Below are 26,787 nucleotides of genomic sequence, written 5' to 3' on the forward strand. Positions count from 1 at the left end.
GGAAATAGAGACCTCATGAATACTAGAATATGTACACCACAAACAATAAGATTGAAAGAATACTACAAATTACTGCCCACATCTTAATTATAACTCATATAATGTAATATCTAAACATGTAAAGAAGAATAACTTATGATACCCCCTTGTTACTATGATTTGTAATTGTTACCTGCTACATAGCACCATGGCTTGTTGAAGCCACATTTCGAGTTGGACATGTACGACGGTTATGACCCTCTTGGCGACACAACCCACACTTCAACTTTGGTCCATTCTCAATCCACAATGAGGTTGGCAACTCCCTATCCTCGTCATCCATCTCATTGCGGATTCTCGTGGACTTGGGCCGACCCTTTTCACAGATCAACCGCTGGTTTGGCATCACGGTTCTCCTTTCTGCTGGCTCCGGCCATTCTAACCTATCTTTTAGTGGTTGGAATATAGGCTCATAGCTGTGATACCGTTCTTCAAGGCGGTAGAAATGATCCATATACTCAGTGGCATCGTGGTTGTGTTTGGCATAAACTGCTATCAAGTGGGAACAAGGGATCTTGTTTGCTTCCCATTTGCCGCACGTGCATGTCATGTCTATGAGGGAAACCCTATGGGTGTGATCTCCCCCGCCAGTGTTCAACAGTGAAGACTGTGTCTCCACTGTATATAACCGTTGTTGCGCACTCATCCTTCTAACAATATGGAGCTTCGCCTTCTCTTGATTTTCCTCGAACTTGTCATAGGCATATTTGCACCACACTTGCCCCTCTTCCAACTTCTCTAGGGTTTTGTTTCGACGTTCATCAAAGTATGAGTTCACCTTGTAAAATGTAAACTTCACCATTGCAGTTATGGGCAAGCTACGTGCGCCCTTAAGTACCCCATTGAAGCACTCTGATAGGTTGGTTGTCATTGCCCCATATCGGTGCCCATGGTCATGTACAAGTGTCCACTTTTCTTGATTTACCTCCTTAAGATAGTCGTACGCAGCCGGGTTGACATTCTTGATGCAATCCATGGTGTTCTCAAACTTCCTAACTTGATTCGCAGTTGCTGCGTTCCATACCAAGTTCTTCAACGGCACACTATTGAAGTTAGTGTTAACATTGCTTACTAAATGGCGGAGGCAATACCGGTGATGGGTTAAGGGCGGTTGCAAGTAGCCCCTAGTGGTGTCATCGAAGCATGATTGTATCCCACGATGCCTGTCGGATATTATACACAAATTGGTGCGGTCTGTAACATAGGTCAACAGGCATGCCAAGAACCATCCCCATGTCTCCGTGCTCTCGCTTTCGACAACGGCAAATGCGAGTGGATAAACCTTGTTGTTACCATCTGTTGCCATTGCTATCAACAGCTTTCCTTTGTACTTGCCATAAAGGTGCGTTGCATCTATGCTTATCACCGGCCTGCAATGCCTAAACCCTTTAATACACGGACCGAAAGCCCAAAACGCGGAGTTGAATATACAAGTCCCCGGGACATTGGGGTCACACTTTAATGTGGTCACAGTATCCGGATCTGCATCAGACAATGCAGCTAGAAATCGTGGCAATTCTGCGTACGACTCGTCAAAATCCCCGTAAATACGTGCAACTGCCTTCTGTTTGGCTTCCCAAACCTTGTACATAGTTACATCATGCCCATGCCTTGCATGCAACATACTACGCAAGTCCCTTACCTTTCGGGTTAGGTCTTCCCATACATACTTCTCAAGTGCAATGGAGATGAACTTTGAATCCATCATCCGCCCATCAGTTGGTAGCTGGAGGGATGAGCAACTATGGGGACCCTTACATGTACTGATAACCCACATCCCGTGCTTCTTGCTGCAATTGGCCCGAATTGACCACAGACATGCCTCATTCTTACACCGCACTACCAGCCTATTGGTGTCAGACTTGATGACCTTGTATTGCTTATTATGCTCCACAGAGTAGAGGGTCAACACATATTGAACAGAGGCTTTATTCTTGAATAGCATCCCCCTTGCTGGGTGGTCATCTTTATGCCAACTTGTAAGATGTCCTGTACCCAATGCAGGTGATGGGTCATTAATATTGTCCCATGTGTTTGATGTGAACCATTCTGGGATAGGAACTGTTGTAAGGCAATCCTCCTCGTTATTTTCGATCAGTGGTACATCTAAGACCTCCGCGTCGTCCACTGGTCCATCAGTATCAATGAACTCTTCATACACATCTCGGCTGGCATCAATATCAATTCCCCCGTCCATATCAACTTGGACATGCTCATATGTGTGAGTAGACCCTCCCACATCATGTGTATTGGTGGCGCCCACCACTTCGGTGTTGTCCAAATGATCAACCGCACTACATGGTTGAGTATTGTAGGGGAAAGGCGTGGCATAGGCAAAGGGAGGATGCACGTCAACCGACAATGAGTGTGGCTCTTCCACCCCACTGGCATGCTGTGAACTTGCACTACCATGGAACCCAACAGCCTCAACAGTTACATACAAGTCGGACGCTATGAACTGGGGGGTCCGCTTAATCACTGCCCACATCATGTCCACGTCAGCATCGCAACCCAACAGATTTGAGTTGTAGACAACCTGAGTACTCACAAGTATCTGGGGGGCACGGTACACAATGGATATCTTATGTGACTCCTTGTCCAACCGTAGAGCTTCCATTATCTTCCGGTGCATTTTTCTCAAGTGTGTTCCCCATTTCAACTCAATGAACTTCTGCTTCACTGACTCGCCTTTATAGGACAGCCCATGCAAGTCATGGAAATACTGTTCCCCATCATAGTAAACGTAGAAGCAGTGACAACCCATGCCAGACCTGGATAAGGACAATTAATTGTGGTTATCATGCAGAAGATAGGGGGTTATGTTAATGCAACAATAATTAATCTTTTACAGATGCACTATGATGCTATCCTAATTATAGGTGTATACACTTGATTCGTTTGGACACAAACATTGGCCTTTTAGGGGAGACGTGCCACAACAAAGAATCAGGGTGTTTGTAATATCGCTTGGTAAGGATGCAATATGGAGTAGGAAAATGCAAACATGGTCAGCAAAACACTTTCACCTCGCAGGCTTTCTTTTTCAGCATATGTCATCATATGAATTCACCATACAATGTTTGTTTATATATATGTTTATTTAGAATGATTATATACATATTTCCCAAAAGAATTCTCAAAAATAATTATTATATACATTACTATATAAAACTCGACATATTTAGGAACAATATGTATACAATGTCACTATCACACACACACACACATATAAGATTATTCTCACATAAGTAATAAGAGCACACAATAATTAATCGTTTCTTGGACAATTTTTTCCAGGATTTTCAATGCACTAACAGTTTTTGCAATTCCTAACAAAAATGTTTCAAAAAATTGGTACCCTAAGCACATACATTATATGTAAACATACCTATACATGTGTGTGTGTATATATATATATATATACATGTGATCATATATGGGTAGGTAGCTTTGTTTATATTTACATATATTTGCATATACATACATACATACATGTATATATATATATATATGTGTGTGTGTGTGTGTGTATATATATATATATACATATATTTGGGAATGCCACATATACATCTTATGATATGGGTAAGTACGTTTGTCTATATATACATATATCTATACATACATACATTTATGTATATATATACACACACATAATGTCAGAATAAGACAGTTGTAGAAAGCAATCCAAATTATAAGTAGTTATGTAAGTCAATCCATTTATAAGTAGTTATGTGAGTGAATATATACCTGTCAGGGAAGATGTGCCAGAACAAAGAAGAAGGGGACCACAGCAACAGCACGCCTGGTGAGGATGCAATAATGACAAGGAAAATGGCAGAAGAGTTACCAAACTTTGTTCACCTCATAGGCTTTCTTTTTCAGAGACTAGACAGTGAAGGTTTTCAACACAGATAGAGCCAGACACGTGCATGGATTCTGAAATGTGGGGAGGGGGACAACATGACTCGATATTAAAGAAATCGATTTTATATAAAACTCGATACCACATAAATCGAGTTACTGTTGACAAGACGTATTGAAATGACGGCATTTCAGAAACTCGGTTAATTAGAAGTCGAGTTACATGTAACTCCGCATGCTATAACTCGATTTCTATAGATTCGAGTTTTAGCCCCATTTCCTCTACAAAAGCCCACTTCACACGTTAGAAGGTGCAACCACATTCTAGTGCAAAGAGTTCCCACCATTGCGTTTTTGTAGAGCAGGATGGGACGAACCTATGTTGTGTTTAACGGTCGTGTTCCAGGCATATACGACAGTTGGCTAGATGCGAGTAGACAAGTTCATAAATTCCCAAACGCCAATCACAAATCATATAAAGATCGAAGGGAAGCCGAAGCTGCATACATGGAGTATTTGCATGGTAATGGTATGGGCGTGCATGGTGGTGTGTCTACATCGTGGGAAACTCCAAACATATCAACCTCAACTCCACCTAGCACTTCTCAAAGCGAAGGAACCAACTATGGCAGTGGAGACATTAGGCACACTTTGTTAAGGTATCAGTTGAAAGTTGCCATTGAGGAGCGTGACCACGCAAGGAGGATCGCAACGTTGAGTGCAAACATGTTGAATGAAGTGGTGGCTCATGTTGTGGGGGATGATGAAGTTGATGCACCCACGAGACAACGTACGGATGCATGAATGCAAAAGTACGACTTCTTGTTGTGGTATTTAGTAAGATATGTATACTTCCAAGTACCATCTGTTGTCATGTGTGCTTTAAGTAGAAGTGTCATCGTTTTCCAATTGTTTCACTGGCAGATATGTATATATGGAAAAATAACCTTATTATTTTTGTTTTTGGACTACTTTGGTCTTATTCGGTCCATTATATCTACTTTGGTCTTATTCGGTCCACTGTGGTTTCTAGGAAAATCGGTGTACTACATTCTATTTACTCTATTTGATCCTATTCAGTCAGCTTTGGTCGTACCCCGTCTATTTGATTCACTGCAGTCCATTATTGTGTAGTTACAAAATACTACATCAGCCTATACACAATGAGCCACGATTAACGAATGTACATGACGTAAAAAACAACAATGAATTGCATAACCTCTACATGAACGATTTGGAAATCGTCCTCGTTGGAGGATTCACTGCAATCCATACCAATCAAAGAAAATTCAAAGTTTAAAAAAGATAGGATTGGAATTATTCATACATGATAAATCGTCCAACATTAGAAAATTATCTAAATTCTTCAAGTCAATTCTGAAAATTTTAATAGCCACAATATAGAAAGTCCAGAACAAAATGACCATGAATAAAAATTGACACCAACCAACTAAAAAAACAAATAACACAGCTATATAAAGGTTCTTGAATCCCAAACACAGTAAATAAAACCCTAAAATTATGATGTACCTTGTAATATTATTCTGAATTAGAAAAAAAATGAACACTTAAAATTTAAAAGTTACGTAAAAAGTGAACATTACATGGAATACTACAGGTTTCAATAGATACATTACTATATCTTCCCTCTAGCTAGCTCCACTGGACAAAACAGGTTCATCTCTATGAGAGTGGTCTTGCCACTGCCAATTCTGCCAACAATACGTATTTTGTGCCCTTCCTCAAATGTGCAACTGATCCCCCTCAGAACAAGTGCATTAGCCTATATTTGATCTGTTTTATCAATGATATATAAAGCCATATTATAAAGCCAAGTTTGAAGCAAATAACACAACTCTCAATCATGTGAAGATAAATAGAAAACCAGTCAGATTGGTAATGAATGCCAAAGCATTAGTCCGCTTAGATAAAGTCCGGAAGAGCAACTTCAAATCAAGAATGCTTGCACTTCCGTCAAAAGTGCAAGCATTCCTTTCCCACTAAATACTCCACAGGAGACAAAGAGGTATCATCATGTCTAAATTTTTTAGCAATCAAACCATGTAAAGCACTAAACATATGAGGATTACCCATGTCAACAGTTTGGTCAATTAATGCCAACTTATAGATCAGAAGTCTTATTAAATGCTTCTTCCACTTCTAACTTATAGGAAGCTCAAAGAAAATATGTTTGATGATCACCAAACAGACATGTAAGAAGAAAATTTTACAGCATCGTTAGTTTGCAAAATCTACAATTATTTTCATTCCCACATGATTTCAACACATTGCAGATAAGGATATATATATATATATATATAAAGCACAATGAAGGCAAATAAATGGAAAAAATACCTGTATGCCCAACAAAAGTATGTGTACATTTGCTTCCTCTCCAAAGTTTTAAAGTTGTATCACTTGAACCTAAAATCGTGGTAGCATAAAAATGAACCCCATAAGTTCATAGTGAAAGACAAAGTAGTTGATAATGCATTCCAATCTGATGTTACCAGTTCCAACTACCAACAAAATCTAAAACAATATCTAGCAGAACAGTCATCTACTGAATCATATTATACCTGTAACAAGCTCGCCTGAAGGCAGCTTTATGAGTGCTTGGATTGCTGCCTTATGAGCCTCCCAGGATTTTGAAGGTTGGCCACTTCTCCAACGTCTTAATGTGCTGTGGTGAAGGAGACATTAGATACTAACCGAAAATTATTGAGAAAAATGCATATACCTTTGTAAGCATAGATAATAATTCAAACCCAAAAAATGGCAATACACAAACAATAAAAGTAACATTCAAACAGTATGCAAATTTTTCATTAATGCCTCCATCATTTCATTAAAGCAAATGATGGACAAGATTTGATTCATTGGCCAATGACACACACAACATATATATATATATATACTGAAAATCATAAAATAAGAAGGCTAATTGATGAAAAAATCAATAATCAATTAAATGTTTCTCATTGGGTTCCCAATTTGCTACCAAAATGAAAAGGTAATATATACAATGATAAATAACAATTACAAACCCCAAGAAGCGAAAGGAACAAAACATGCACACATAACTAAGATTTTTGCCGTTTTCAGCTTTGGGTAAGTTATATTGTGAGCTGCTCTAGAACAATGCTAGAAAAAAATATAAATTCTATTCTCCAAAGTTCCTACTAACGAACTTGTAATCAAATGTACACAGATCTAATCATTCTAGAGAGGAGGGGATTTAAAGGAGATTAAAAATAATAAAATGGGAAGGAGGATGTACCAATCTAGGAATTGTAGGGAAGGCGAATCAGAAAATTAGGAGAGAGACACATACCTAGCCAAGCATTGTAGAGACTCGGATAAATGATTTGCTACAAAGGAGTTGGTTCTGCCATTGATCCGCATAAACTTCGTCATCAAACTCTTTTACAGAAAGTATCAAATTACTTCTTCTTACTTATCAACAATACCACACATTTGTTTCTCACAAAAATAACAAAAATAAAAAAACAAATTACTCTCTTACAACCCACTTTACTGTAGCTAACAACATACAAAAACACAAGAAAGTTTGGCTTCAAATGAATACCAATCCAGACATTTGTCAAATTGCAATCAAAACTCCAAGTGCAGAAAAACTTCCTAATACATCAATAAATACAATACGCCTTATGGGTTTTCTCCAAAATATCAATTTCTTGACAACAAACACATTGACAGCCAGTATTCTCCCCAAGCAATGATCCAGAAATAGATGCACAGCCACCAAGATTCTCCCCAATTAGTAGAACATTTTGCATGCTTATTCCAGTCACCTATACACATGAAGAATAAGCACATAAGGACAATCCAGCTCAATGGCCTTTTCGTGTCCACCATTGCAGTTAGGTCTAAAAAAAAAATACGACTTTAGAAGAAAAGTGAAACGTAACTATGCAGTCACCTATAGGCAGGAAGTATAAGCATACACTAAGGCATTTAATGATCTTTTCGTTTCCGCCCATATGCCCTGACAGGTCTAATCTTACCTGTTTCATCAGACACAACAGCATAATTAAATTAACATAATCAATCAAATGCACAGTACAAGTAGCTCAAGAAGATGGGAAGTGTAGACGAAGTACATACCATCACTGGTCCTGCAATCGGGAGCATGCGCACGCGGGCGTCGCGATCTCCGCAAAGCCTCCACCGGCTCAATGTCCTCAGCCGGTATCTGCTCAATCTGTACAGCCTCTCCGTGGGCGGTTTGAGATGGAGCTGACATGGTGGGGTCCACATGCACTAGAGGTGGGGTGGGCATGCCTGGTGTGGGGACAAATATGCATCCACCATCATAGGCAGATCCACTGAAAACTGGGGGCGACATACGAGGAGGGCCCTCAAAGTCCGTGCTAGCACCATGGGATGTAGTGTGGGCTGGAACAGTGCCCTGATGATCGACGCTATGGGATGGCCCAGCACCATCGCCAGGCGTGCATCGCGGTGTCCTGCCGTCGTCATCAGACAGTACCCAATCAGTGCCAAGCCATGCCTCTTCTACACCCTCCTCATTCCCTTCCTCGTAGATGGGAGCCGACTCGGTCATACGGCTGCGACCAGCTTGACCACCTCCACGATGTCCACCCCCACGAGACCCATCACGTTGCTCGCCATGAACTGGGGCCTGTGTATCAATGTCAACTGCTTCTACAAGCGCATTCGCCAATTTAAGTCGGCCTAGCTCCTCCACAAGCTCTAGTGTAAATGTAAGGTCAGTGTGCATGTCAGAACCTTCATCGCACCTCGGTATAGACCTAATCATCGTCCGAACCTAGAAAACAAGGGCGTCATAAAAGCAAGAACGCAAGTATGATGCAAAACTTGGATAAATCTGTTCCAAAATCAAAAGAAAAAGTAGCAAACATAGCTAATGAAATCCTTATATTACTTATAATTATGAAGCATCTTTAAAAAGACAGTGTATAAAAATAGGGGTTGGCCCCCCCTGTGCAAAAATTTATAGTTCCAACCCAACACTCAGGAGGTTGTATGTTTCCTGTTATGTTTATCGCTACGCAATCTAAACATTGAGATAATACTTCTAAAAAACACGTATAGTTGGTTGTACATAAGTTCAATCTTAGCATAAGTGAAAATATCAGAATTTCACTTCTGTATCTAGGCTTCACGAGATTTACAACTCCATTAATATCACATTGCAATCAGGACACATATTTTGAAGTTATTATTTCCTAACGTACACGCCCAAATCAAATGAATTGAAAATATCAAACGCAAGCTTCAAGTTTCAATTAAGGGAAGTACCAAAAACTTAGAACATATATCATACTTGAATCTAGTATAAATGCACATCTCCTTGCTGCATACTTGCAAGATTTTAAATGACCTTTAAGCTGTTGGGAATTGCATTCTACCAACAGTTTAGTAAGGGACTTCCCAATCCTAGAGGTAATATCTATCAAGGAATATGTAATACATTAATCAGTCCTGGAGGAAAGGCTATCTAAACTATCATGAAATGTGAATTTATCACTACTACACAGAGTTGCACCGTCCATTTTAAAGTACAAGCCAACCAAAAACAAAAAAAAAATAAACAAAAAATAAAATAAAATACAATAAAACCCAACCCAACCTACCCTTTTTAAAAGTTGAATGTAATTATATGAACAAAGGTGTGGTCATCATTAGTCATTGCCCATTAACCATTCCTCATGCAAACAAATTGGATCAAGACAAATTCAGTTTGTTATGAACAACTTAAATCATGCAGTATTTTGACTTTAAAACATAATGACATGTCATGCAGTATTTTTTCACTTTAAAACAAAATGACAGAGAAACTTATAGAGATGTAACAACGATAATTATTGTGGACTTTTGCATGCATGATAAAGCTGCTGAGGATATTTAATCCAACAATGGTTTCATCCATAAAATAGGAATTGTTGCCTCACCATGAGTTCCCAATACGCAGACTCTGGTGTTATGTACCGCCTTGTGTGGCGATTGTACCACATCATGTACTCAACGAGATACGTATCATCATCGTCTAGGAGATCGGACCCGCGAACTACATTCACTCGGTTGGCCCATTGCCGAATAAAGGGATCATGTTCTACCTCCCAGTTCTTCTCTCATTTACCCTGAAGGGATATCTTGTGAAGGGTAGTCGACGTATCCACGACACTTGGAACTGGTTGCTTCATCCCAAACTGACGGAGGACTCGCTCAGGATGATGCCACTCCACTATCCAAAAGAATATCAACGGCACCTCGGCCCTCCAAATATGCTGCCCAGCAGTGCAATACGCAGGTAGGGAGCCTAGCGTATGCGTGTACGGCTCCCATACAATCTGCATAAGTAGATTATGTTTGTGATAGTGAGACATCATACTAATTTAACATTATGTTTGTGATATGTAATATGCAAAGCATGGAATTTCTAGCTTCTAGTCGTACACAAAATCTTCAGGGATTATTGGGCAGAAACTAAAAGAACAACAAAATTGACCTGCAAAAAATATTAAAAGATCTAGGTTGTTCATGTCCACCATTTTCAGCCCCATGTTCATATGCTGGACAGGGTTCAAAGCTAACTGACACCATCAAATACTAGGGTTTTCAATCTGAACCAAACTTAGAGGAGGGTACTACAGCATCCTTATGGCTGTAAGATGAATCCAAGTTGATGATTTCGCAAAATCTTTTTATCGTAATAGAAATATTGTGCTACATTAATTGCATTAGTCATTAACAATGTTTCAATGAATGAGAACAAAATGACTATTATAAGGTCTACTGAAGACATTGCATTTCAAGTACCACTTTATATTGCAAGAAATGGAAGCTATGTAAATTATTACATGGTATAATCCTCATCAAATACTGTTATTATATTTCTATGTAAATATATATTTCTTATAAATTTTAGTGTTGGAAATTACGTAAGCCTTTTAGTTATCTCAAACTAATCATGTCAATGTCTAAAATTACATTCCTCTTGAAGAATATGGTGAGCAGCATATTTTGCACGCTTCTAAAATTATATGAATAAAGTACTCATTAATAATCCATAGCTTTTAATAATTTTAGGACTATTAAGGCAGCTAAAGTGGGGACAACTTAAGGAGTTGCATGCTGCAATTAAATTGTGCTCTCCAACTTTGGTGCAAGGAGCACGAACTAACTTTTCATTTAGGTCAACAACAAGAGGTAATGTGTCAAGCGTCTTTATGTTTTCTCATATATCACTGATTAACAATTATTTGTTTCTTTAAACTTAGGCCATTGTTTTCCAAGAAGACAATCGAGGCTGTGCATATTCAAAATATACCACTTGAATACGTAAATCGAAGTCAAATAGTATTCTACTAGACTATAAAAATATAACCTTCAATTCAGCAAAGGTAATTTATAACGTACAATGTAACAATGTTTTTTGCATCACAATAACAATGTTTGTAATCCTGGATACCCCTATGTTAGAAGAAGAAATACTAAATTGTCTACTTATTAGGCAGAGCAATAACTATGGTTTTAAGCTCATAACATTTTATTAATTAATTACAAGTGATTTCACAAGCTTAATTACAAACCGTACAAGCTTAAATTTTATTTGTTTAATCAAATTTGTAGCATATATTGAGACTATATGCAAAAACAACCGACTAAAGTAGAGCGTGATAGTAATCTGGTGCAATTGTACATATGAAACTTCTAGCCAAGAGAGTTCGATCGTACCTATGAAACTTATATCTATGCCCAAATGGAGCTCACACACTAAAACCACCTGCAGCACCAGTGGCACCAATGAATTGTAAAGAGCTTAGATTCACATTGACTACCTATGAAAACACCATCAACTAGAACATCCCAAACGGATGTTTAGATAACATAAAAGTTTATATTAACCTTAGATGGTCACTTAATACTAAATATTGCTATGTTCTGTCACAGGGGTAGTGAAATGCATAAACTCCAAACATTAGTAAGTTTTTGAAGGCAAAGCAACAATTGAGACTATCTTCGGTGCTCACTCTGGCATCCTAAACAACCCCAAATCTCACAAAGGGTTTAACCTATACCCTGGACTCTCGAGTTCCTAGTGGGGGGGCACTAATGGCTTTGTATTTTGGAAATTTCACAGTGTGGACCCAAGCAATGACAACCATCCAGCATTGGACAAGGACAAGCTATGGCAATGGCTTAGCCTATGGTCACTCTATGACATTCAAGGCAGAGTAACTCCATCCTTTAGTTTGCTTAATTTCAAATTTCAATGAAAGCCAGAGAAGTGATCATGTGTTTTACGGGCCAATGATCAATAATGTCATCATTCCCTCTGTTTCTGTACTTAGGCGAAAAATGCAAATTGGGGTTATATTTTTGCTCTCATGTCATGATTACACAATAATTAGATAAAATTTTCGTAGTTTAACATTTGCAGCTTTCCCAACGTTCTAAATTTAAAGAATTTTATCATTTTATGAGATTTAACAGCCAACTATATTACAACAGTGAAGAGAAGCTCTAACTCAGCAAATTTAATTCAATGAAAATCTGGAATATAATTGTGGTAATATCTAAGTCAACCACCAAAACTATAGCAAATCCAGAAGGTGTGAAATATTAATAAGCTTCAACAGTTCTAAAAAAAATTTCTATTTTAAAGCTTTAATATTGAAGTATAACAACTATCAAAGATTCAAACTCTCTCTAAAAGAATTATGAGCACAAGTCTGGGCTAACCTGTTGAGCAAGACTCCAAAACGCATGTAAAGAAGCAGAAAGTGCAAAAACAACGAAGAAGACAGTGAAGCAGAATTCACGCAAGGAGTAGGGAAAGAAAAAAATTTGGACCATTTCTCGATTTATGCGTGTCATCCTTGCGCAGGGGCCATGCGTTTTGAAAATATCATTTGTATTCTAATATGCCTTGATTCCCTTGTTCTGAAAAGACCCATATTTGTCAAGTTTATAGTAGGAAATTTGTTGTTTAGAATTTAATTGATATCTTCTGCGTTTACAATCATTCGCCTTATATAAAGTCTTAAGAAATATTGTTTTGAAATTTTTTAGTTCATTTTCATAGCAGGCTAAAAGTTCTATTTTCTCATGTTAAGTAGGTTGAAACGGTGTATAATGACATAATCAGAAAATGAACACAAACTTTTGATTCAATTAGTAGCTGGAAAGAATTTAAAGATGTCATCGTCAGTTTCGAAGATGCATCATTAAAATCAAATGAATTACTTGAGCACACAAATACAACCAAAGACAAATCTGATTATCTTTGGTATACTATTAGGTAAATTCATTTCTCATTGAATTATAACCAATTACATAATCCAATATGTGCGTCTTCTCTTCATTGCATCAGCTTAATGACATTTGTAACAATTGGTGGAGTTTTTGTTTTTTGGTTGCAACACAAGTTTGAACTCACTGCCTTGCACTAAACCAAGACTTCATGCTCAATCTTTTGCGCATGTTGCACATGCTTCAAACATCTTGGAAAAGGGACAATTTATTCTGTGTTTTTTTTTTTTTTTCCGGTGTAAATCACAAACGTTTCCGTACATAATGAAGAATATAGCCAAATTCTACTTTATATATATATGACTAAATTTATATATAACCCATTGATTTAACCCAACTTAACCTGAGTCATGTTAGTTGGGTTGCATTGGAAAAAACCCTTCAATCCAACCCAATTTGGAAAAAACCCTTTGATTTAACATTCAAGAATTTTTTACTTTTGTTTTACTTTATGTAAGGACGAGCAAGTATTCATGCAGGTGCTACAAATGGAAGTTCTAATGTGAAGTACTTCACGATGGACATTCCAATTGAGTTAAATGATGGGATGGAAATCCAAGTATCAAACAAAATGATTGGATGGTATTATGAAATCAACTCATTCCTACAACAATCCAAGAATTCAAAATAAAATAAAAATTGAGGGAAACGAAAATAAAAGCATGTGCGGTGCATTTGAGGGAAACGTGCTCGGCCCGTAGTCATAAGAATTGAGGGAAACGTGGTCATAAGAATTCAAACTAAATTAACCGAATACCTGCTCGGCCCGTACTGTAGCCAGTGACGCCCGGTACGCAGCAAGGACGTGTGTGGCATGCTCTGCGGTGCATTTTGGCCCGCTCCACCTACCAAACATGAGGTGTCGACAAATGCTCATTACTGAACCTTACATTTAACAAACTTTGCTTTTATATTTCACATCCATATACTAAGCATTGATAAGTTTCTTTCGTTTGTTAGTTTGGCATATTTTTAATTATATGAAAGAGACAAATAACGAGAACTCAATGAACGTACCTAATGGCAAGGGGCCCTGAGTGCACTGGCGGTAGAGGCGGCCTCACAACAGGGCATAATTGTGGGAACCTTGAATAGGCCCATAGCTGCACCAACAAGAGTGCTCCTCCAATCTGCATCGCATCCTTCTTCGATGCACCACAAAGTTGCCTATACAGCCAGGCCAATGCTGCACTACCCCAGCTATACCGTCTCGCATTGCTGACTGGGTTGAGCAACTGCAGAGGCAGCAGTGAGACCCGGTCCGCAGACCTGTCCATGAACAAGAGGGCCCCCATCCGTACAAGTAGGTGGTAGCGGGCATGTTGCTGCACGACTTCGTCAGCAGCGTCCACAACTAAGGGATCGGCAAACTATGCATCAAGCCAGGTGTATCTTATCCTCGCCCCAGCAAGGGTAGACTTGTTTAAGTTTGGTATCGGGGGTGGAGGTTTATGGCCCAACAACTGTTCGCACAGCTCACTCCATTTGTAGTCTGCCTTCCCAGTGACAGGCAACCCATCCACCGGAAGCCCCAGCATCACCTCCATATCTTGCAAGGTGATACCCATTTCTCCATGGGGTAAGTGGAACGTGTGCGTCTCTGGACGCCACCGCTCAACCAACGCCGTGATCAAGGCGTGGTCGACCTCCATATCAGGAACCTTGAATAAACCAGTCAACCCTGCTGCATCTATGTGTTGCATGATACGTGGATCTAACCCACCCTGTGGCAATACACATTTACGGCGTCGAACCTTTATCATGCCAGGCGCCTCCTGCACACGGACGAGTATTCTGTTAAGAGATTAAACACGAGGTAATTATAAAACAAACATGTATTAATAATACTACTACATACCTCGTCAGCGGCGCACCTCCAAAGTGGACTTGACCGATGATTCGGCTGCTGGGCCAACTGGGTATCCACATCGGGTCCAGGCCGCACTCTATCTAGTGCCTGCATATCTGACATGGCAGCAAATACATTGTTAGCAATTTTCTAACAAGTAAACCACATTTAATATAAAATAAAAGCATAGATTCAGTAAGACATTATATTTTGAGCACAAGATTTTCAACATCACTTCTTAAATAAATAAGAACTTGCCATAAAAAAAATTATTTCAGAACTATTTAAATCACTTCTTAAAGCTTCGGATAATTATTAATTAACTATTTATGAAAATATAAGTTATAACACCACTCGATTTGCCAAAACCCCTCATCAAAACCCCAAGCACATTTAAACTCATTAATGAGAAAATCATCATTGCAGCATATAAAAGACAACAAAATTCTCATCTTCATTAGTAAATTTACTACTTCCTTAAGTTTCAACAAAATAATCAAAATCCCACACAAAACGCAACCTAACATTAACCAACATCAGAAAATATTTCAGAGGGAGAGGACCGTACCTGTAATCAGCGGCGGCGGGAACCAACGACGACTGATGGAGACTCGAGGAAGAGTGGGGAAGCCTGATCGTAGAGTGAGAGAGACAGAGTGTGGAGAGAGAGTGATGGCAGAGAGCGAGGGAAAGAGAGTGTACAGGGAAAGCGAGTGACTGAATAGCGTTGTGAGACATTAGGGTCCTATTGATTCAAACCGCTGAAAATAACTCGATTTCCAGTTTCCCGAGTTATGACCGTCTACACAAACATTTTTTTATTGGGGAAAATTCGAAGGGTCAGACTAACTCGACTATACAAATATCGAGTTATTCATTAAAACTCGATTTCTCTATTGTCGAGTTACAAAAGAGGGGCAATTCTCTATTTAGTTTCAGAAAGAGGGCAAACGAATGTTTAATTTCCCAAAAAAGGGTATTTGCCCATTTTCTCCTTAATGGGCAGATCTGGCTTTTTTTTTGGGACTGCCCGTGGAAACTTGTGTGAGTTGCTTTTTTTTGGGCTAGTGGGCTGGGTCAGGAGTTATATTTTGGGTCATGTCAGAGTCATCAGACAAAAAGTTGGTGTTTATAAAACTGGGTCGGGCTTTCTCTTTTAAAAAAAAAGTTATTTACAAAAGTTGCAATGACGATAATAGTGGCAAGACAGGAACGAGAAATAGGCAGATTGGCTAGTGGAACTCCAGCAATTCTTGATGGGGCTGGAAATCTCAGGGAAATACCTGTGTTGCTTGCCTCTAATACCAAATGATATCAACTGGGATAATTGAAAAAGATAAATTAGACTCTTATTGGTTAATTTTTCTGCTTAAGTTCCGTTACTCATAAGAAGAAAACTATCCTAACAAATAGAAACTTACTCCTATCAAATACAAATTTGAAACAATATCAACCTAATCTAATACCTGTTCATTTATCATCTGCATAATTATTTGCCCTGTGTCATTGGGACACAACAATATCTCAATAAATTTGTGTGAAAGTCTGGGATACTGATGCAGCGTAGGCGTGTAGAAGCAGAATCTGTAACACAAAATTACTACAATTCTTCCATGAAACCTAAGTTCCACAAGAACACTAGGCTAGTAGGCAAAATAATAGAGAAAACATCTCTAACAAACTTTTATTAATCAACGCATAACAATCATAATCAACCCCTCTATAAAGAGTATTTATAGGAATAGAATTTCTCCTACTCCTTTTAGGAAAAGAAATAATAAACCTACTTCTACTTGAGAAAGGAAAAACAATTTAACTAGGAAAATAAAAACAATTAAAATCCTAATTCAACTAGAAAAAAGAAAACAATATAAAATATTAAAATATTTTATTCTTCCTTAACCAATCTGCATCATTCTCTCGGGATTGGGGAAAACTCGTCCTCGAGTTTTGTGGCAATCTTCCACGATCAATTGGAACCCCGAATAATCCTCTCCATCCTATTCTTCTGTGCAAGACAAGACGAATCAGTATGCTATTTATCAATATTTTCTCACTCATAATAAATCTTGATGTACGGATTTTTATTCTTAACTTCTTTTGCCACGGTGGGATATATGAAGCAAGTACTAAAAAAGAATCTATGCACACATCTAAAAACTTCATATTTCCTCCTCGGCAAAGATTACTTCAAATCACTCGTTCATGCCTCTTATTGACCTCTATCAATTCTTGTTCAATAAAATCCTCCCAGAAGGGATCAATAACCTTTTGTTTTTGAATGTCGAAAGTCTCATCAACAATGTGAGTTGTGGGCTCATCTCGTATGTATATAACTTTATTTTTATCATGCTCAATCTTTTCTCCTTGACTAAAATCTTCAGGATAGTCATCATAAATTGGTGGAGAATCGCAATCTACTACATAGACTCTTTCAATGTATTCATTCTCCTTTTTGATATCGTAGTCCTCCTCCTCGACATCAAAATACTCCTCCTCCTCCACATAACGTGGATTTAGATGGCAGTTTTGAGGTCGATTTTCAACGGATAAGGCGGTGAGCTGCTTTGAAAGTGCATCAAAACACTCCTCCGTTCGTTGAAAGAACACCTCTAATTGTGCATCGCGTGCAACCTCATCACATTCATACACGTCATCTATGGCAACAGGTTTTCCCCCATGTACTTATCTTTGTGCCATAGTAGGAACCTAACCTGGCTCTGATATCAACTGATGCAGCGTAGGCATATAGAAGTAGAATCTGTAACACACAATTACTACAATTCTTCCACAAAACCTAAGTTCCACAAGAACACTAGGCTAGTAGGCAAAATAATAGAGAAAACATCTCTAACAAACTTTTATTAATCAACGCATAACAATCATAATCAACCCCTCTATAAAGAGTATTTATAGGAATAGAATTTCTTCTACTTCTTTTAGGAAAAGAAATAATAAACGTACTTCTACTTGAGAAAGGAAAAACAATTTAACTAGGAAAAGAAAAACAATTAAAATTCTAATTCAACTAGAAAAAAGAAAAAAACATAAAATATTAAAATATTTTATTCTTCCTTAACCAATCTGCATCAAATACTGTTGAGAAGCACAAGAAAGGAGATTACGCATCAATCATTCATAGTAAATATGCTCATGAGGAAACTGTAGCAACTGCATCTTTTGCTGGGAAGTATGTTATTGTCAACAATATGATAGAGGTATGTCCCAAATGTAAACTTTCTCACTAGAGGGTCCCTTAACAGTTGGTGTAACAGCTGGTGCTTCTAATCCAAATAAGGTAATTTTCTTATTGTTGAAGAATGTTGTTTTTTTACCATGGAAATCCTTTGTCGTAAGCTAAGGTATTTCTATTTCCTAACCATTATATGCCATTCTGAATTTTTTAATGATATTGGCTATAGAAGTGATATAATCATGTCCCTTCGGATTTTAACTAGGTTGTTGAGGATGTCCTTATCAAAGTGTTCGACATCAAAAGTGAAGAGGCCTTGCAACTTGTGTAATTTAGGTTAGCTTCAAATGTATACATTAGCCAAAGTATCAGTGTAACCATACAACTGGACAGGAGTATAATTGAATAATCTATGTTACGCAGTCCCAATGTACTGTCAAATTTTTACATTGTATTGAAAGGTTATGGTTGATGGTGTCACAAAAAAAGCCAAGTCCATAATTCGTCCATATGTCTCGTCCAACGAAAGAAGCTACATATGGTGAACCTCGTCCATATATGGACGAGCAATACCTAGGGAATCTACTTATCATTTACGAAGGATAAGCCTTCCAAGATGGTTTCGTCCATCTTCCACTAAAGGTGGACGAGCTCACCGTAGAGGCCTCGTCCATCTTTACTAAGGATAGACGAGTTCATCGGCTCGTCCAACCCCTAGGTAACTTCCACAGCGGTTATGGAAGTTACCCCCAATTCTCCGGACTCCTCGACATTGGGAACGGTTACCAAACAGATAACCGTTCCACACACACACTATATAAGGTTTTTTCGATGAAGGGTAAGGAGAGAGACAATTTTACTTTTGAGAAAATATTTCTTCGTTACAGAGAGTTCAAAGTAACTAACTTGATCATCGGAGGATTTTTGGCCGGTCCCCACCGGTCCCCTCTGATTCTATGTTCTTTGTATTACAGGAGATAGTCCAAAGATCAACGTTCGAGTCTTGTCAACCCACTGATATCCAAGGAATCATCAGTTGGCGCCGTCTGTGGGAAGGAATTGTTTCACAGTTTACTTCTCCGTGACAAAGGGTTGATGGTTCAGACTAGATCAAGGGCTACTAGCCCAGGCCATCAGGGAAGTAGCAACCCGCATCGTGATCGCCAGTCTGCACCGGTCATGCAGTCATCTGCCCAACATGCACAATCTATGGGAGACGCTATGGCGGAGTTGACTCGCCAAAACCAAGAATTACGAATGGAGATTAACATGAGGAGGCAAACACATGAAGAGCGTGAAGGTGGACAAACACAGAGTCATGGCGGAAGAGAGAATACCGAAGTTGGAAGTCAGTTTAAAGGCACCACTTCACGAACGGTACCACACTTCAAGGAAGAAATGGACCAAATGAAGAGAGTTATGGAGGAAATGAAGGAAAGTATGAAAAGGGCGAATCCAATAGAAGATTTGGTTCACAGGACTGATTCTCCCTTTACGGCTTCCATCAACAGTCACCCCCTACCATCAAAGTTCAAGTTGCCTTCTCTGGATTCATATGATGGAACACGTGACCCGTTTGATCACATAGCCACTTTCAAAACCACCATGCATCTTCAAGGGGTGCCTGATGAGATAATGTGTAGAGCCTTTCCTACCACCCTTAAGGGTTCAGCGCGAGTTTGGTTTAGCAAAATACCTCCAAATTCGGTGAGTTCTTTTGAAGAGTTGAGTAAGTTATTTGTTAACAATTTCATTGGAGGACAAAGGCACAAGCGTTCCTCGTCCAGTTTGTTGACAATAGAGCAAGGAGAGAACGAGAGCCTTCGGTCATTTATCACCCGTTTTAACAGAGAAGCTCTCAGTGTGGATGAAGCAGATGATAAGCTTCTACTGGCAGCCTTCCACAACGGGGTGAATTCGGATTTGTTTATTCACAAGCTCTATGAAAAAGAGCCCCAGTCCATGGCCGAACTCGTCCATTCGGCTCAGAATTTTATGAATGTAGAAGATGCAATCATTGCTAAGAAGAGGAAGAGGTCCGAGAGAATGGACGCAAATCCCAGTCGTCAGCACGAGCAAGGTACTCGTCCAAAGAAGGGACGGCCGGAGGAAAGGAGAGACCGAGAAAGTAAGAAGCCAAGCCCTCTAGTACGGAACCAGCAGTATACCCCTTTAAACGCCCCGCTTGAGCAAGTCCTTATGCAAATCAAGGATGATCCTTCCCTGAAATGGCCGGAGAAAATGAAGGGTGATCCCAACAAGCGCAACAGGAACAAGTATTGTCGCTTCCATAGGGATCATGGTCATGACACAGACGAGTGTTTTGACTTAAAGCAACAAATTGAAAATCTCATAAGGCAAGGGAAGTTGAGGGGTTTCCTTGGACGAGACCAGAGGGACGAGAAACAGAAGGGAAAGATGGAAGAATCATCGCGGCCATCACTTGGGGAGATAAGAGTCATCATTGGGGGAAGTTCAACTGGCCAGTCGTCCAAGTCCAAGAAAGCATACCTGAAGGTAGTACAGAGCATCCAGCTTTCTGGACGACCACCGGGAGCAAGGTCTACGGACGAGCGGACAATCACTTTCACGGACGAGGATGCTGACAGAATTCATCACCCTCATGATGATGCCCTCGTCATCTCCTTACTAATTGCAGATTACACAACCAGAAGAGTGCTTGTGGACAATGGAAGCTCAGCAGACATTTTATATTATCCAGCTTTTCAGCAGATGAGATTAGGACGAGACCAGCTCCGTCCAGTGAACTCCCCCCTAGTAGGTTTTGGTGGGATGAAGGTGCAACCAATGGGTACCATTTCCTTATCCGTGGTAGTGGGGGCATATCCGCGACAAATTACCAAGGATGTGAACTTCCTTGTGGTAGATTGTCCATCCTCCTACAATGCCATCATTGGGAGGCCAACTTTGAATAGTTGGAAAGCTGTTACCTCTACTTACCACTTATCAGTCAAGTTTCCAACAGAACACGAAGTAGGACAGGTACAAGGTGACCAACTGGCAGCAAGAGAATGTTACTTGGCCATGCTGGCCATGGATGAACAAGTTCAAGCAATGAATATTGAAGAAAAGAGGGTTGTAGCAGAGCCTACTGAAGCATTGGAAGATATTTCCTTGGATGAAGATAACCCTGAGAGGTGTACCAGGGTTGGAGCAGATTTAGAAGAGAAGATTAAGACGGACCTCGTCCAATTTTTGAAGAAAAACATCGACGTGTTTGCGTGGAGTCACGAGGATATGCCGGGTATAGACCCTAGTGTCATTACCCACCGTTTGAATATATGTCCTTCCTCCAAGCCTGTGCGGCAAAAGAAGAGGGTGTTTGCCCCTAAGAGAGATAGTGCAATCAAGGACGAGGTCCAAAAGCTGATGGTAGCAAAGTTCATTCGGGAAGTGTACTACCCGGATTGGTTGGCCAATGTAGTAATGGTCAAAAAAGCGAATGGCAAGTGGAGAATATGCGTGGACTTCACTGATCTGAACAAGGCTTGCCCCAAGGATAGCTATCCGCTACCGCGCATTGACCAGTTAGTAGACTCAACTGCAGGCCACAAATTGCTTAGCTTCATGGATGCCTTTTCAGGATACAATCAGATAAGAATGGACGAGGCTGACCAAGAGAAGACATCTTTTGTCACCAGTCAAGGTTTATTTTGCTATAAGGTGATGCCATTTGGTTTAAAGAATGCAGGGGCGACATATCAGAGGTTGGTCAACCACATGTTTCGTCCGCAGATTGGGCGGAATGTGGAAGTCTATGTAGATGACATGCTGGTAAAAAGTCAGGACGAAGGAAGACATCTAGACAACCTGCAGGAGACATTTAAGACATTGAGGCAGTATCACATGAAGCTGAATCCTAGCAAATGTGCCTTTGGAGTATCATCAGGGAAATTCCTTGGCTTTATGGTATCCCACAGGGGAATTGAAGCAAATCCAGATAAAATTCAAGCAATATTGGACATGAAGCCACCACAAAATACCAAGGAAATCCAATCCCTCACTGGACGAGTTGCTGCGCTTAACAGGTTTGTCTCTAAAGCTACTGATAAATGTTTGCCATTTTTTAAGGTTCTCAAAAAAGCATTCGAATGGACCGACGAGTGTCAGAGTGCTTTTGAAGATTTGAAGGTATAACTTACCATGGCACCGTTGCTGAGTCCATCAGTGGAAGGAGAGGAATTATATTTGTACCTAGCAGTAACCCCGCATGCCGTGAGCTCAGCATTGATAAGAGAAGAAAATAAAGTGCAAAGACCTGTGTACTATACGAGCAAGGCATTGAAAGGAGCGGAAGGACGGTATCCACAAATGGAAAAATTGGCCTTCGCACTAATCACAGCTTCAAGGAAGCTGAGGCATTATTTCCAAGCACATGTCATTAATGTTATGACAAATCATCCGCTCAAAAAGGCAATGAATAGACTGGAAGCTGCAGGACGATTAATCCAGTGGACTGTGGAGCTAAGTGAGTTCGATATCAAGTATCAACCAAGGCATGCCATAAAAGCTCAAGCCCTAGCAGATTTTATTGCGGAGTTTACCCCAAGTCATAATGAGACAGAAGACAGTAAGAGATGGATCGTCCATGTGGATGGTTCGTCTACACGGCATGCAGGAGGAATTGGTGTGGTCCTGCAATCCCCAGAGGGAGATAAACTGAAACATAAAGTCCGTCTACAGTACCAAGCGACTAACAATGAAGTCGAATATGAAGCCCTCCTCAAAGGGCTAGAATTGGCAAAGTCCGTGGAAGCCAAGTCCATATGTGTCATGGGGGATTCCCAACTGATCATGGGGCAAGTGAATGGGACGTATGAAGCGAAGGAAGAACGAATGAAGAAATACCTTGGTAGAGTGATGCTTCTTGTGAAAAGGTTTGAAAAAGCTGACTTCGTTCAAATCCCAAGGGAGGAGAACGTGGAAGCTGATACTATAGCAAAAGAGGCCTCAGCAGATGAATCATTAGAGAAGTCAGATGAAGTTCAATATATGCCAAGTATAGATGTCCAGGAAGTACAGCAGGTGGATAACAGAGAAAATTGGATGACTCCCATTGTATCATACTTGAAAGACGGACGATTACCAGAAGAGAAGGACGAGGCCAGAAAGGTGAGGGTGAGATCAGCTAAATACGTCCTTATGAATGAAGTGCTATACAAGAGAGGTTTCTCTCAACCTTACCTTAGATGCTTAGCTCCGGACGAAGCAAACTACGTGCTGAGAGAAATTCACGAAGGGGCATGTGGCAATCACTTAGGAGCCAGATCACTTGTCCACAAGGTCGTCCGTGCAGGATATTATTGGCCGAACATGCAAGCTGATGCAAAAGAATACGTTAAAGTCTGCGACCAGTGCCAACGATTTAGCAACGTCCCCAAGCAACCATCGGAATACCTCACCCCAATGGTGGCACCGTGGCCCTTCGCACAATGGGGATTGGACATTTTGGGTCCCTTCCCTTTGGGAATAAGGCAGATGAAGTTTTTAGTGGTGGGCATCGATTACTTCACCAAATGGGTGGAGGCAGAACCGTTGGCAAATATCACACAACAGAATGTGAAAAACTTTGTGTGGAAGAACATTGTATGCAGATTTGGAGTGCCGAAGGTATTGGTATCTGACAACGGACGACAATTTGACAATGCACTCTTCAAGGACTTTTGCTTACACTTTGGAATTCAGAACCATTACTCCTCGCCTGCACACCCCCAAGCCAACGGCCAAGCTGAAGTTGCGAACCGATCCTTGTTGAAAATCATTAAGACTCGGCTCGAGGGGACAAAGGGAGTATGGCCAGATGAATTACCAGGAGTTTTATGGGCATACAGGACCACAGTGAGGACCCCTACAGGGGAGACTCCTTTCAAGCTAGCCTATGGAAGTGATGCAGTCATACTTGCAGAAGTACATATGGCTAATCACACGGTGATGATGTATCAAGACAAGGATAATGAGGATCAACTTCGTCTGAACCTCGATCTAATAGACGAGGTAAGGACCAATGCAGAACACAGGGCAGCAAAGTATAAGAACCTCATGGCTAGGCAATATGATGCGATGGTGAAGCCTAGGCGTTTCAACATAAGAGATCTCGTTCTGAGAAAGGTCTCTTTGTCAACCAAGAACCCAGCACATGGGAAGCTGGGCCCAAACTGGGAAGGACCCTATAGAGTTATCAACTGTAAAAGGCAAGGATCCTACTATCTGGAGGCCCTGGAAAGGAGAAAGTTGGAACATCCTTGGAATGTGGAGCACCTGAGGAGGTACTACCAGTAAGAGTGAACCCATGGACGAGACTGGGTCTTATCTGTCTACTAAGGTACTACTATGTATGATGCTGTTTGTGTTTGATACTACTATGTTTAGTGTTGCTTGTGTGGAGTTTGAAACTACAATTTTAATACTTACTATAGTTGTGTTATGGACGAAGTCATGAAGTATGTATTTATTAAATAAAAAGGCATCAGTGTGCATATGCCTTGTCTGTAAACAATATTTGTGTTATGTACAAAATGTTTGTGTGAATTCTCTATGATATTGTCGTCCAAGTCAATCCTCAAAGAGGGTTGAAAGATCCAAGACGAACAAAATCTCTGGACGCAGAGATGTAACGTCTAAATTTTCTTGAATAAAGCAGGAAAAACCACATCCACACTCGTCCAACTCATGGACGAGGCGGAGACAACTGAAACAGTCCAAACTCTGGACGAGAGAAAAAGTTGGCAAAAGAAGTAATATGGTAAGTAAAATTAGTTTGCAAGTCCTAAGATGAATCAAGCTAATTAAAAATACTACCTGCTAAGACGAGTTAGACTACATGAAAAGTATGTATTCTCGACATGGACGAGCTAAAGCTGGAGTTAAAATAGCTTAGCAGCATTCGTCCATGCAAAGAAAATGAAGTCACTCGTCCATGCAAAGAAAATGAAATCACTCGTTCATGCAAAGAAAATAAAACTTCATTCAAAGGGTGGACATCCTACGTCCAAAAACCCTTGATTAGTTTGAAAAGCAGAAATAGCATACTTAAAAAACCCGTCCTAAAACCATGGACGAGTATAATGTATTCTTGTTACATAAAGAAGGTCCAAAAACAATGGACCAAATACAAGAAAAAAAAGAAAGAAAGAAAGCCACTAAGGTTAAAAGTCTCGTCCTAAGAAGGGGGAGCATTCACAACTGGTTCGTCCTGAGGCTGGGTACTAGCGTCATCTTCCACGTTGACGTCATCAGGCCAGTCTGGAGAAGAGAGCTTGTGGCAGCAGCAAGGTTAAGCTTGATTGCGCTAAAGTCAACTTCAGGAAAGTTCTCAATAGCGTCCATTCTGAAATCTTCAAAACCAGCTGCATAATTGCGATCCAAAGTGTCTGTATATGCTTTGGACGACTTGAACTCAGCCACAGCGTCCTCTTTTGCCTTGGAGAGACGAGCATTCAATTCATCATTCATCTTCTGCAAGTGATCAATGCGCGTATCCTTCTCCACTGCATCCGTCCTTAGCTCCTCAATCAGCTTGTTACGTTCCTTGATCTCGTCCTTAGCTTTTTCAGCAGCCCCAGCCCATTTCTTACAGTCAGGGTTCACCTCCTGAATCCTTGTCTCCAACAAGACTCTCGTCTTGTCCAGCTCTGTTGCCTGTCTAGACGCTGCTATAAACTTTGACATGGCCCATGAATAGACAGAACAACATAGAATGATTAAATGAGGAAAAGTTGCTAACTGAACAAGGACGAGAGATACTAGCATACCTTGAAGAGGTCATGGACGCCTGAATGCTCAAATTCCTTCAAGCCCATGTTATAGCACATGTTTATATCCTCGTCCTTGATGGCTATCTGGAAACGTTCCCAAGCCAGGTCTTCATTTGCAATGATATTTGTAGAAGGTTGGGACGAGCCAAGCGTAGTAAATTTGGCCAAAGGAGTTCTGGGAGGAGTCTTGGACGAAGTGGATTCAAATGGAGTGGACGAGTCCACATCGACTATCTGGACGGCAGGCTGAGACTGGGGTGGTTTGGACTTGACCACTTTGGACGAGCCTTGTTTAACCCTTTTGTCTCTTCGACTGGGGAGCCCTTCCAGGTCAATGTTCTTAGGCAAGAATTTCCTTTTGTCCCCAGCCGTTGGACGTGTCTGACCCTCAGGACGATCTTGGGCCTGACCCTCAGGACGTTTCCCTTCTCCTGCGATCTCCTTCCCTCTGTTTTCTTTCATTGTTGACATTCCTAGGACGAGATGAACAAATGAGGAATGTATACATAAAAAAGAAAAAGAAAGGGAGGTTTAGCTAAAAACTTACTTTTTCGCACAGTAATTTCGTGGGCGATAGCTTCGTCTGAAGGCTCAGGACCTAAACCCCACTTGGCTAGACGTCTAAGCGTGACAAGAGAACGAAAGCTCCTATCTGTGTGTAGACGAGCCCTGTGGACGCGGTCACGATGAAATTTGCTCAAGGACGGACGTTTGGCAGCTACAACACAATGAACAAACAAAGG

The 26,787-nt window shown here is 40.3% G+C and overlaps 5 protein-coding genes and 1 pseudogene across 6 annotated transcripts; 1 reads left to right on the forward strand and 5 right to left on the reverse strand.

Moving 5' to 3' along the window:
- Window positions 1–175: 175 nt before the first annotated feature.
- On the reverse strand, window positions 176–2,803 carry LOC126705071 (uncharacterized). The gene has a single exon (XM_050404025.1). The coding sequence runs from the start codon at window positions 2,801–2,803 to the stop codon at window positions 176–178; it is 2,628 nt and encodes an 875-aa protein (XP_050259982.1).
- Window positions 2,804–5,409: 2,606 nt separating this feature from the next.
- On the reverse strand, window positions 5,410–7,951 carry LOC126707224 (uncharacterized). 2 transcript variants are annotated; one of them, XR_007648866.1, is made up of 5 exons: window positions 7,836–7,951; window positions 7,238–7,718; window positions 6,483–6,586; window positions 6,259–6,327; window positions 5,410–5,697 (listed from the first exon to the last, which is right to left on the reverse strand). XR_007648866.1 is itself a non-coding variant. In XM_050406817.1 (5 exons), exons 2-5 carry the CDS (start codon window positions 7,318–7,320, stop codon window positions 5,687–5,689), a joined length of 267 nt encoding a protein of 88 aa, XP_050262774.1. In that variant the 5' UTR covers window positions 7,321–7,718; window positions 7,847–7,951; the 3' UTR covers window positions 5,410–5,686. The 2 variants fall into 2 exon arrangements, 1 of the variants encoding a protein (XP_050262774.1); XM_050406817.1 differs by having other exon boundaries at window positions 7,847–7,951.
- Window positions 7,952–8,579: 628 nt separating this feature from the next.
- Window positions 8,580–14,593, reverse strand: LOC126707222 (serine/threonine-protein phosphatase 7 long form homolog). Its single transcript, XM_050406815.1, has 4 exons — window positions 14,245–14,593; window positions 13,985–14,072; window positions 9,864–10,262; window positions 8,580–8,716 (listed from the first exon to the last, which is right to left on the reverse strand). The coding sequence occupies exons 1-3, from the start codon at window positions 14,520–14,522 to the stop codon at window positions 10,044–10,046; spliced, it is 585 nt and encodes a 194-aa protein (XP_050262772.1). The 5' UTR covers window positions 14,523–14,593; the 3' UTR covers window positions 8,580–8,716; window positions 9,864–10,043.
- On the reverse strand, window positions 12,757–12,867 carry LOC126707752 (U6 spliceosomal RNA; annotated as a pseudogene).
- A 4-nt stretch (window positions 14,594–14,597) lies between the features above and the next one.
- Window positions 14,598–15,765, reverse strand: LOC126705072 (serine/threonine-protein phosphatase 7 long form homolog). Its single transcript, XM_050404026.1, has 3 exons — window positions 15,645–15,765; window positions 15,086–15,192; window positions 14,598–15,002 (listed from the first exon to the last, which is right to left on the reverse strand). The coding sequence occupies exons 2-3, from the start codon at window positions 15,188–15,190 to the stop codon at window positions 14,598–14,600; spliced, it is 510 nt and encodes a 169-aa protein (XP_050259983.1). The 5' UTR covers window positions 15,191–15,192; window positions 15,645–15,765.
- A 6,668-nt stretch (window positions 15,766–22,433) lies between these two features.
- Window positions 22,434–24,178, forward strand: LOC126705073 (uncharacterized). Its single transcript, XM_050404027.1, has 2 exons — window positions 22,434–23,900; window positions 24,122–24,178. The coding sequence occupies exons 1-2, from the start codon at window positions 22,434–22,436 to the stop codon at window positions 24,176–24,178; spliced, it is 1,524 nt and encodes a 507-aa protein (XP_050259984.1).
- Window positions 24,179–26,787: the final 2,609 nt, after the last annotated feature.

Source organism: Quercus robur, chromosome 11 (assembly GCF_932294415.1).
Source record: "Quercus robur chromosome 11, dhQueRobu3.1, whole genome shotgun sequence".
NCBI lineage: Eukaryota > Viridiplantae > Streptophyta > Magnoliopsida > Fagales > Fagaceae > Quercus > Quercus robur.